The 12,386-nt window shown below is 39.3% G+C and overlaps 1 protein-coding gene across 1 annotated transcript in view; it reads right to left on the reverse strand.

Annotated features, from left to right (window-relative positions):
* The window catches only part of ZYG11B (zyg-11 family member B, cell cycle regulator), a gene marked incomplete in the record, with an annotated part of 797,045 nt that overhangs the window by 455,849 nt on the left and 328,810 nt on the right, over window positions 1–12,386 (reverse strand). Inside the window, 2 exon segments of the mRNA XM_044085958.1 lie at window positions 6,452–6,502; window positions 6,588–6,687. Coding sequence (XP_043941893.1) covers window positions 6,452–6,502; window positions 6,588–6,687 — 151 coding nt within the window.

Here is a 12,386-nt window from a genome sequence, read left to right on the forward strand (position 1 = left end):
CGGCGCCGGATCCGACACAGTATGAATAAGGATCGGCGCCGAAGGAGCTTTCGGAGCCGAGGGGGAAGAGTCTGAGCTGCACACCTCCATCGGCTCCAAGACCAATGGAACCGAGGGAGGTGATTCGCCTCTCGATGCTCCAACCTGCAGCTCCGAAACTAATGGAGCCGAGGAAAGAGGCATCGAGGCAGACCCTTCGACCCTCGGCTCCAAAGTCAGTGGAGCCGAGGAAGAAGAGGTCGACTTATGCTTCTTAGTAGTCGGCTCCGACGGACTGGTCGGAGCCGACGACCTTTTCTTTTTAGAAGCAGTAGCAGAAGATGAAGCCAAAGCTTCCTCAAAGGAGGGCTTAATAAGGCCCTTCAGGATTAATTTATTTTTGCGTTCTTGAAGAACCCTAGCAGAAAAGGCATGGCAAACACTACATGTCTCTTGCAAATGCTTTGGCCCTAAACAATAAACGCAAATGGCATGACTATCCGTGATAGACATTTTATAATTGCACTTAGTGCACTTTTTAAAACCAGATTTCTGCTCTTTAGACATTTTCACCAACAAACTAATGGAATAGTGGAACAATCTAACTGCCACACAAAAAACAGTACTTCACCAAAAACTGTTTAAAGCGCGAGAAAAGGGCGCGAGCCCTCTGAATACAAGATTTACCTCACAAGGAGAAAGAACAACAACAAAGGGAACACAACAACGGGCAAAAGCCCTCTAACTTAAACGGGCTTTACCCGGAGAAGAAAAAGGAATAAAAACAGACAACACACTCACTCCACTAAGAAGGGCAAAGGCCCTCTAACTTAAACGGGCCTTGCCCGAAGTACCAACAGATACAAAAATGCCAATAACACTCAAACAATACACAAACTTAAGAATAGCTGTTAAAACAGCTGTTGATTGAATTTATGAGGAAACCCCAGGTCAAAAGACCAGAAAAAATAAGAAAATACACTTAGCTCCAGCCAAGTCGAGACCACGTCTAGCTTGATAAAGCGGCAAACGAGATCTGGGGAAGCAGGTGTGGTGCATCCTGGGATAGAGGGTAGCCCAGCCAATAAGAGACTTCGTTCTAGTATACTAGTTGGCCGAGTCGGAGCTGATGGATCGGCTCCGAACCCATCAGTTATGAATGCAGGCGAGATAGGATGCCATTACATCCTTAAGTTTCTTACTTGGAAAACTGCCTTTTAGTAGTCATTACCTCAGCTAGAAGAGTTTCAGAAATTCATGTAGTCTTCAAAACCTCCCTGCTTGATTTTTCCTAAGGACTGAGTTAAGTTACAAACCAATGCATCTTTCCATCCCAAGTTGGTGTCAGAATCCAACATCAATTAGTTCATTAGTTTGCCAATATTCTTTTCGAAATTTGCTAACAATGATGAACATATGGAATATATGTTGCATTTATTGGCTGTTCACAGACAATTATGTTTTTATCAGCATAGGACAAATGAAATCAGAAAGACAAACCAATTGTTTGTTTCCTTTGCAGATTTGAAATTGAGTAAACCAGTCACAAAAGTAACGTTAGCCAGATGGATGGCTGACTGTATTTCTTTTATCTATAATAAATTGGGTCTTACCTTAGCTAAACCTGTAACAGCTCATTCAACTAGGTCCATGGCAACTTCTTTAGTACTTCTATCCAGGTTTTCTATGGACGATGTTTGTGTATCAGCAACTTGGGCAAGTCCTCATACCTTTATCACTCATTACAATTTAGATCTGGCATCAAGGGGTACAGCAACTTCTGGTTCTACTGTGCTCAGGAATACCTTTCCTTAGAGTTCACCAAGGGTTTTAGGTAGCTGGGAACTCTGTCCCAATAGCTGAGAATAGAATGAAAATTGACATCATCAGATAAAGTTAGGTACTCACCATCTCATTTTCATTCTTCCTCAACTTCCTTCCCACCAACCCCCATCCTTTGTTTCTACAAACGTCTGGATGAATGAGATATCCTAAGGACACCAGTGTCTTTTTGACTGAGCTCCTGATATGGTTTCCTCTATAGAACACATATATTTTTTAAGTATCCTTTTACGTATATGCATATTAACATATACCACGTCTGGTAAAATAAGATCTGAGGTATGTTAGGGGTTGGTGCACTATGGGTAAGGGAGAAGCTCAATAGCTTTCTGGTTGCCATGTGCTTTAGTAATAGTCAAGTTGGATCAGAGTTTCGGATCTGAACCCAACAGTTGAGGAAGAATGAAAATGGGCAACACAGATGGAATGTTATGGTGAGTACATAACTAACTTTTTTGTGCTCAGATATGTGATATGAATTGCCTAGACAAACTGAGACCTTAATAAGTTTAATGCTACTGGTTGCCAGAAAAACAATTTCTAGAAAATGGAAAGCAAAATCTATTCTCAAAGTAAAGGAAGTTGTGGATATTTTTATAAAGTAGATAAAAAATGGAGGTGGGATCAGTAGAAAAGGGAAGTAGCAAATTTAACAGAAATGAATGGAATTTGTGGGAACAGCACATATAGAATAATGTTCATGAGGAGAAATGAGGTTTAAGGAAAGGCAGGAAGTCAGTAACTTGTGCTGGAATGAATGAAAGTTGTTAAAAAGAAAACATATATGTACACTGCATGACAACAATAATAGGAAGTACAGCTTAAAATATGGCAATTTAATTAAGACTATTAAAAATAAAAATATTTATAGCTTAATGCATGATTCGCTGATTAATTCAGAGAAGGACTGGATTTGGAGCTAGATAGGTCTTACATACGCCAATACCAGAAGAAATAACCATGAAATGTAGATATCCAGAACTGTACTCACAGTCAACAATATGTGCACTTCTACTCTTGATTAGTTTGAAACAGTTTACTTTCACAGATACATTAGTAATACTCTTAATCAGGTCACTGACTTATTTCAGAATCTCTCCTTGGTACTACCCTAATTGCCCAGGGAAGAAAAAGAACATCTCTCCTTACCCAAATCTATTTAGGCTTATAAAACGTTATTACTCATCAAAATAACAGCATTTTTTAATTTGATCATTTAGGTACAGAAAAGCCCACATGTTAGAGAATCCCTAAAAAGATTTTTGTACATGCACTGAAACAGGTCTGTGTTTAAGCTTAAGCTGTCAATGTAATTCTGCTTGTGTGAGAAAGATCTCTAGCACACTGCACCATACTTGAAGTGGCCTTTCATCAAATTAAGGCTACCTACAAAATCCTATGGTGACAGCAAGAAGACAGAGAAACAGACAGACGGAAAGAGAAAGAGAGAGAAATTCTTCATCCTGAGGAATCAGTAATAAATCACAGGGAGATTGTATCTGGCCATTATATGAAAGGCATTCCTCATCTTCCACAGATCACAATGGTGTAGGGACTTCTTATTTTTACCAGAAATGGAAAATGGTAAAAGGAGCAGACAAGTCTCTTTTTTTCTGTAAGTCCTCAAGTAAGCATGTGAAAGGGCTACTGAAGCCAGAGTTAGCTTCTGAAATAAGTAATATAATCCTGAGCAAACCTGAAATAATCAGTCTCAAATAAAAGAACAGATAAGGGTATCCTGGTAACTGATAGCTAAGACGTAATCATTCAGTGCCTGACACCCACGTATTAGATGCCTGTGTGTGTAACTGCCAAATAATCAGTAGCACAATAACGTCTGCCCACCAGATGCCTGGACAACAAATGATTCCATCACAATGGAAGGGATAACAGAAGGTATACGAGTACCAGAAAATAAGTGAGTCCCCAGAGTAATAACAAATAATAAAGGCATATCAGGGTAGGAGACTTCCTTTTCTAAATCTGAAAAATGTCAATATCAAGCAGCATCTTAGAATCTTTATAAAAAGGCAACCTGTTCATGCACTACTCTATCTCCTGTTACTCCCTACTGAAGTTAGGAGAATCAGAGGAATAGAAGTAGACTTCAGCCTGAGATGTGGAATAGCAAATGCATAATTCAGCAGCCAGATGAAGACAGACCTCACTTGGTAAAGTGGTAAAGCATAGTAAAATTCCACACAAGGAGAAAAACGGATTGGGGTAAAAAGACATTGGCCCACTCAGTCCCTCTTATGGGTGTGCACATGGTCAATCCAATACAATGTAGCTGTGTGTGTTTGCCCAGCTGGTCATACTAAGGGAGGTTAGGTATGGGATGCCAAGTCTGTGTGTGTGTTGTAGCGTGTGTGCGTTTAAGTATTTCCAACAGTGTCAGCAGGTGTGTGTGTGTGTGTGTGTGTGTGTGTGGGGGGGGGGCACTTGCACATGGGTGTTTGAATGTGTGTGTAGGGGTGCCTTTGTTAAAGCAATGCATGGGCTACTAGGAAGTCCACTACAGAAGTCAAGTTTGACAGCAGAGCTTGATTCAGAGACATGGTAATAATCCATCAATAAGATATTTTCCACTGCGGCTTTATCATGTCTCTGAATCAAAATTTCACTCTGTCGAGCTAATCAGACAACCAGGGTAGGCAATTAGTACAGATGGAGAGTTCTCTGAATCCTCCTAGGGGTTATTTTCACTACTTTTTTCTAATTTATTGTTTTCTACTAGGAAATGAAGAAAAAAGGAGAAATTAGAAATAAAAATCAGAAATATTAGCAATTAATTTGTATGTTTTAAAAAGCTTGCCAATTTCTTGACCTCATAGCACATTTTCTTATTAAACTTACAGCAATATCACAATTATCAAAAATGTGAATTTTCCTGAACAGGAAAGACCTTGTAAGTGAAAGTCGTGGAAGAATGCAATGTCCGCAGGTAGTACCCTTCTCTTGAAATATTGCTACTAACATTATTAATGAACTTCAATATTTTGGTAACTAAACAACAGTGATGAAATAGTTGTAACTGCCACTGCCAAAATTGAAAGACCATGAAATGGCAAAAGAAACAGAGGAGCATAATGGAACTACAGCTGTCTTCAGGTGGTAAGCAGAACCAATTAAGGATGCGAGATTCACTCTCCATGGAGTGTCTTCTTCAGGCTGCTAAAATGAAGGGACTGACCTTGGATTTCTGGAAGTATACTTTCATACTCAAGACTATGAAATGGACTACTGGAGTGGGGTGTTAAGAGGGAACCCACAGAGACATTCATAATGGTATGGGACAGGTGGATAAGGGTAACGCAAAAGGTAGGTAGAAACAGCACTTAAATGGTAAACTAGGTTAGATAAGCTTATTGTTAGTTTCATACTTTAAGCAAATGTAATATAATGTAAAGCAATGTACTGCAGCAGCTTAATATACTTCCCTATATGTTCAAAGGAGCACTATGCTTCTGAAAATATCAAGCCAGAAAAGGAAGGAAATCCACCCATGGCTATTTTCACAAATGCTTAAATCCAGCAACAATGACTCTTGTAATAAAACAGGGTGGTTAATACATCACCTTCTATCCTACATCTTGTTGTTATAACCACACACAAAATCATAATTTCAACTACTGAACATTTTCTGCCAAATATAAATATAGTACATGGACTACAACTCCTTCTTTGCTGTACATCTAGAATAAAATGAAAAAGAAAACCTTAATGAAAAAAAATCAGCTTTGCCTGTTGCACATAGGAGCTGAATTATTCTTTGTAAGGAAAGACAGGCATGGTGTCATGTGACAAAATCAGAGAAAATACTACCGGAGGCTAGAAATCCAGAAGTTAAGAGTTATCCGTAAGTTAAGAGTTATCCGTTTTAAATTTCCTTCAATATATTTTGAAAGACACAGCAAAAGAAACTTCCTGTTTAAAAAACTATGAAAAAATAACAGATAAAAAGATTTTCAATAAAACAAAACTACAGATAATGATATTAGAAATTACATGTAAACATTTTAACAATGCCACTGTTATGCATACTCATTATCTTAAATACAGAGTGGCCCAACTTGTCTGTACTGTTGACAGGCACTGTGATGTGCCTGTGTTGGCTCACACCCTGGAGGAGAGCAAGGATGCAATATTGAGGGCTTCAACGTGCCTTGGAAATGAACAGCGTGTTGAATTCACACAAGGATGGTGCACACTTGATGAGAACAATTCACAGTCTCTTCCAGTGGAAGACTATGTGAATCATAACAAATTATCTTACAAATGCTTTTATTAAAGCCCAGTAAGAAATGGCTGGAGGTAACTATGCGTGCTAGGCATAAAAAATAATTTAAGAAAAACTGCCACAAGAGATGGCCAAAGAACCACTTACAGCTACAAAGCCACAAGCTGTAGGCCTCCAGCTTAGGTGATGTGAAGAATTTAAAAAAATGCAAAACAAAAAAAAAAACAAAAAACTTTACAGAACATACAAAATGAACTACATTTTTTTTATCTCCAATGCAGAATACATTACTTTTTCATCAAATGTGTTTTACTTCCAGTAACATAACATACTTGTGAGATTCCCTGAAGTAGGTATAGAAAATTCCAACCCAAGATTAAGCAAACCTACCTTAACAATGAATAGCTCTGAACCAAGTTGCGCAGTCTGCTCAGTAGAAAGCTGAAATCAAACATTTCTTTATTAGTGCTCTTATCATTACTGCCAATTCAGAGAGTAATTTGCAGATTACGGAAGAAAAGCTTACTTTTGCAGCTAGGATTGAAATAATGGCCACAGCCATTCTCTGCATATTCTGATCTTCATGATTGCAAAGCCATTGCATAACCAACTTGGCTGCCTCAAACCTGAAACAAATTAATTAAGAATGTGAATGGCTGCAATTAGAAGCCAAAAACAATTACTCTATATGTTTACAAGGTAAATATTATACAAGTAAAATACATGCAGATGCACATTTTCAAGTACATATACAGACTCAGTGCATCTTTTGGCAGCAGGCTAAGAGTGAGACATGTCTCAGTGGCTCAAAGATCTGCTCAACAGAAGTAACAATTATAATGGGATGAACGGGTGAGTTTACAGCATATACATATTCTAATGATAGAATAAGATGACAGTATATATTTAGATGTGTGGGATGCCATACCTCTCAATTTCTTAGTGCAAAAAATCTCGACAAAGCCAAAAATAATGCGGGGGGGGGGGGGGGGCAAAGACCTAAAAACTGGGACAGAGTTTGAATATTGCTCTTCTAAAATTAGAAATCTGTTAGCATAACAGATGGTGGATAAGCATGCATTTTCTGAAGAATATGAAGTCTGAAACTCAAATATATGTCTATTTAAGGACGTCAGTTCACTGTTATTTGCTAGACAGCCACAAATTTTATGAGTAAAAGACCAAAAGGAAGTACAAATCTGGACATGCTATGGGCTATACAGATGAAACAACATACATATTCAACATCAGTTGATCTATGAGAGAACGCTTTCTTTAATTTGTTGCTTTTCTTTAAACGTCCCGTGCCCAAGGGTGAGTTTGCCTAGTTCCGGCAGAGCATGAAATCATCATCTCACTACAAAAGTTTAGACAAACCCTACATAAATACACTTCCAGTAAGTCAAGAAATAACAATGAATATTTTAACACCAACAATGTTAACAAATGCATACTTGTGGAGAACTTAAACATCCATGGGCCTTTCTCAATGCCATCTCCCAATACCAAAGGACCCACGAGGGCACGAAACTCACCCTAATCACCCTAGACGTGGAAGCCCTCTACCCAAGCATCCCCCATGATTTAGGCACTGCCATGTTGCGAGAGTACCTGACCAAACATAGACAAGTCGACCTCCCCAGAGCAGACACTCTAATAACCCTGCTCAAAGTGGTACTCGAAAACAATTTCTTCACATTCGACGGCAACATATACCAACAACTCAAAGGCGTAGCAATGGGAGCCAAAATGGCTTCCGCATATGCCAATTTGGTACTGAGCTCATGGGAAGCTAACTCCCTTACCAAACTCAAAGGGTTCACCAAAGTAGCGCTTTACAAGCGGTACATAGACAACCTGTTTTTTATGTGGAGAGGCACCCCTAGAGAACTCGACATGTTTGTGACAGAAATCAGAAACAGCATCGGGTTCCTAAAATTCACCATTTCAGACCAAGGCAACAGAGTAAACTTCCTGGATGTGACCCTGTCCCTAGACGCTGTCTCCAACCGGTTTACGTCCACCATCTACAGAAAACCCACCCACCGAAACAATCTTCTCGACTTCAAATGCCAGCACCCCGACTTTATGAAAAAGAACATAGTCAAAGAACAATTTGTCCGTCTCAGTAGACTAGTCAGCAATGACGAAGACTTTGCAGCACAGGCCAAAGTGCTGCAAAACCTGTTCACAGACAGAAACTACCCCAAAGACCTGGTGAGTAAAATGGCACTGGAAGTCGCTCTGCACAGGCTTAGCAGACACAAACCCATTCTCACCCACAGGTTCGAAGGCTGAACCAACCAAAGCACCCCCCCCCCCCCATGGTTTCCCATCCCCATCAGCAACGACAGCACAGCCATCAGAGAAACCCTCACTAACAACTGGGATATCATAGTGAGCAACCCAGATCTCAAAAAAACACTGGGACCCGCTCCCTTCTTCTGCTACACAAGGACCCTCTCCTTAAAAACACTCTTCGAACGCCGCCCAAGTTGTCAGGCAGACACCAGCAGCCCTACAGCCCCACAAGGCACGTGGCCTTGCAAACACTGCAATTGCTGCGAGTACATTCTAACCGGGCCCAATATAAGCAGCCCAAACAGAACCGCCCCCATTCGGTTCAAACACCACTACAACTGCAACAGCAGCAATGTAGTATATCTGAGCAAATGCTCTCACTGCGTAGCATTCTACATAGGAATGACTACCAGAAGACTGAGTGACAGAATGAAGGAACACATGCAGGCAATCCGCAGGCGAGACCCCACCAACGCTCTAGCAAGACACTCACTCGGCCTGCCATTCCTCACCAAGATTCCTAATCCTAGTCCTTGAACAAGTCCACTCTTTCACATAAACCTCCAGTACCCACCTGGAAGTTCAGGAGCTGAAATGGCAGATAGACCTAAGGGCAGACATCCCCCCGGGGCTGAATGGCAGTCTTAACATTAAATGTGTGTTGAAATGGAACAGATAGAAGCAACGCGAGGCCTCCCACCTCACTATGTTAAAGGTGTTAAAAGTTTTAAAAGTGTTAAATGTGCTAAATGTGTTAAAAGTGTTAGCATGTCTCAGTTTAAAGCAATGCGAGAACTTCAACCTCAAACACACCCCCATGTGACCAAGGCTCACAAGCCTAGCACTATATATACTAACTATGAATGCTGTATGAGTAGATTTTCTGAAGAAGTTCAATGTACCATCAATAAACCTGCGAACGAAAGCGCTCAAATCTACAATTCGTGTCAACCGTGTTTTTTTAGTCCAACCAGGTAAGTCTAAATATATATATATATATATATATATATATATATATATATATATATACACACACACATATATATATATATATATATATATATATATATACATATATATATATACACACACACACACACACACACACATATATATATATATATATATATACACACACACATATATATATATATATATATATATATATACACACACACACACATATATATATATATATATATATATATATATATATATACACACACATATACACACACACACACACACACACACACATATATATATATATATATATATATATATATATATATATATATATATAAATATATATATATATATATATATATATATATATATATATATATATATATATAGATATATATATATATATATATATATATATATATATATATATATATATATATATATATATACACACACACACATACACATATATATAATTTACATACATCCCAGCGCAACGTGCCAATATCGCTGACCTACTTTTAGATTTACGTTTATTTTTAAGGAAACTTAACCTCAAAGTCATACACGCTGGCACCGACTCTGACGAAGATTCCGACGACCCAGACAAACTCCCGGATTCATCAGCCTTCGAGGTTGTACTACACAAAAAATCCCTGTACAACCCAGTTTTACACAACACCCTCCAAACCTTTTTAAAGGTGTGTGAATCTGATTTAAGAACTGTATTACATAACCCTTGCCCGTACAAATGGTTCAATTTATCTCCTGAAGAACGAACTGCCCTAAATGACCTCAGAACCGATCATAGCCTTCACATCATGAAGGCAGATAAGATAAAGGAATAGTCCTCATGGACCATGCCTTATACGTGGATAAAATTGAAGCAACTCTCTTTAACGAAAACTTTTACAAAACCACAGACATTAAAAATGTGAATAAACACTTCACAGCAATCGACCGCAAGCTCAAAACACTTGAAAAAAACTTTAGCATTTCACTAGAGGATTTCATGTTCCTAGCAGTCCCCCTGCCTAGCCTTGGAAAACTGTTTGGCATACCCAAAATTCACAAAAACGAAGAGGACCCACCCTTCCGACTCATCGTTTCAAACAAACGCACCAAAACTGAAAAGATTTCAGAATTCCTAGACGCTATACTGAATCCTATTGTCCAAGCCTCCAAGTTCTACCTGAAAGATTCTTGGGAATTCCTTAACCTACTTCACCAGACTGACTTCAATTATGCCAACTGCATTTTTCTTACTCTGGATGTCGTCTCTCTTTACACCAATATTCCCCATCAAGAAGGCTTGGACTCTAAGAATTTACCTGGAGAAATACGCCAAGCTCCCAGCCAGAAAAGTGGCTACTATATGTGAATTAACCAGTATAGTGCTTCTTAACTTTTTCCACTTCAATCATACAATTTACCATCAAGTCTGCGGCATAGCTATGGGCACTAAAGTAGCACCTGCATACACCAACCTTGTCCTGAGCACATGGGAGCAGGAACTATTAGTAAAGATCCCAGCCATTCAATCAGTCCGTCTTTACAGACAATACATCGACGACCTCTTTTTTGTTTGGGAAGGCAACGCTACTGACTTAGACAAATTCATCTCAAATATCTCAGATAGTATGCCATTTTTACAATTCACCGTCTCAGGCCGTGGCACAGAAGTTTCCTTCCTGGACACTATTGTGAAAGTTGATAAAACCACAGGCACTCTAAACTCCAACGTACACCGTAAAAAGACATACCGAAACAACTTCCTAGACTTCAGAAGCCAACATCCGCACTTTGTCAAAAAAAATGTTGTACGTGGCCAACTAATCAGACTCTCCCGCCTCATCAGCAAAGACAGTGACCACTTGTCAAAAGCTAATTTCCTCAAACATATGTTTTTAGCCAAAAGTTACCCGGCTGAACTTCTAGATACATTACTATCTGAAATTTGGAATGACAGATACAACAAACATAAACCCATCTTAACCCATGGTTTCACAAACAAAGCTTCCACCCAGCAAGATGAAACGGTTGACAGACGTTGCAGTTTTCCACTTCCAATGTGCAGAGACCTCCCTGCCATCCGCAATGTACTAATAAAAAATTGGCCTGTTATTTCAACTAACGACAACCTTAGACGGGCTTGTGGTGATCAGCCCAGCTTCCTATATAAAAAAACAAACACTCTGCAATCCAACTTTGAAAACCGAGACGGTCCTTACATCATCCATAACACCACCACGCCAGCTAACCAGCCCAGCATGTCAAGTTGTGGGCACTGCGTTGTTTGCCCCCATATTTTTAGAGGCGACAGGTTCACGTTTCAACATTGCAACTACAAGGTCTCCTTCAAGTCCAGCTTCACATGCCACTCTGAATGGGTTGTGTATGCAGCCATCTGCACCTCATGCAACTCTTTCTATATTGGCAAAACCTATAGAAAACTCTCCGATCGCATGAAAGAGCATCTTGCCGCAATTAGAAACCATGACCACAGCAATGCCCTAGGACGACATAGCACCAGCTGCCACTCATTTACTGGTTTCAAATTCTTAGTCCTCGATCAACTAAATGTTTTCTTCGGCGACTGCAACTCCCTGTTAGAAGTCAGGGAACTAAAGTGGCAACTTCTTTTAGGTGCAGACTCTTACCCAGGACTCAATGATAATATGAACACTAAATGCGCACTACGCTGGCGCTCATAATTTTGATTTTGATTTTTATGTTTCAGTTCTCTGCCTTTAACCAATACTGTTTGTTTGCAGGTAGCATAAGTCCGGAATCAAAACATTTGTGTTTGCCTAATTAACTTATTTGCTGCCTACTTATATTTTTCAAGTTACTGTTGTTGTATCAGTTTTTAGTAATTTTTGATGATTTTTATGTTTATAAATAACCACGATAACTATCTATAGACATCGACAACACGTACTCTGCTACGGACACCTTCATCATTGGCCAACAGTTATGTACCTTTACCATTCATTGGCTCCCACCCATCCAATCATACTGGCCAACGTATTATTGTACCTTTTTACAATATCAAATA

Source organism: Protopterus annectens, chromosome 10.part0 (assembly GCF_019279795.1).
Source record: "Protopterus annectens isolate FY-2018-M chromosome 10.part0, PAN1.0, whole genome shotgun sequence".
Taxonomy (NCBI): Eukaryota; Metazoa; Chordata; order Ceratodontiformes; family Protopteridae; genus Protopterus; species Protopterus annectens.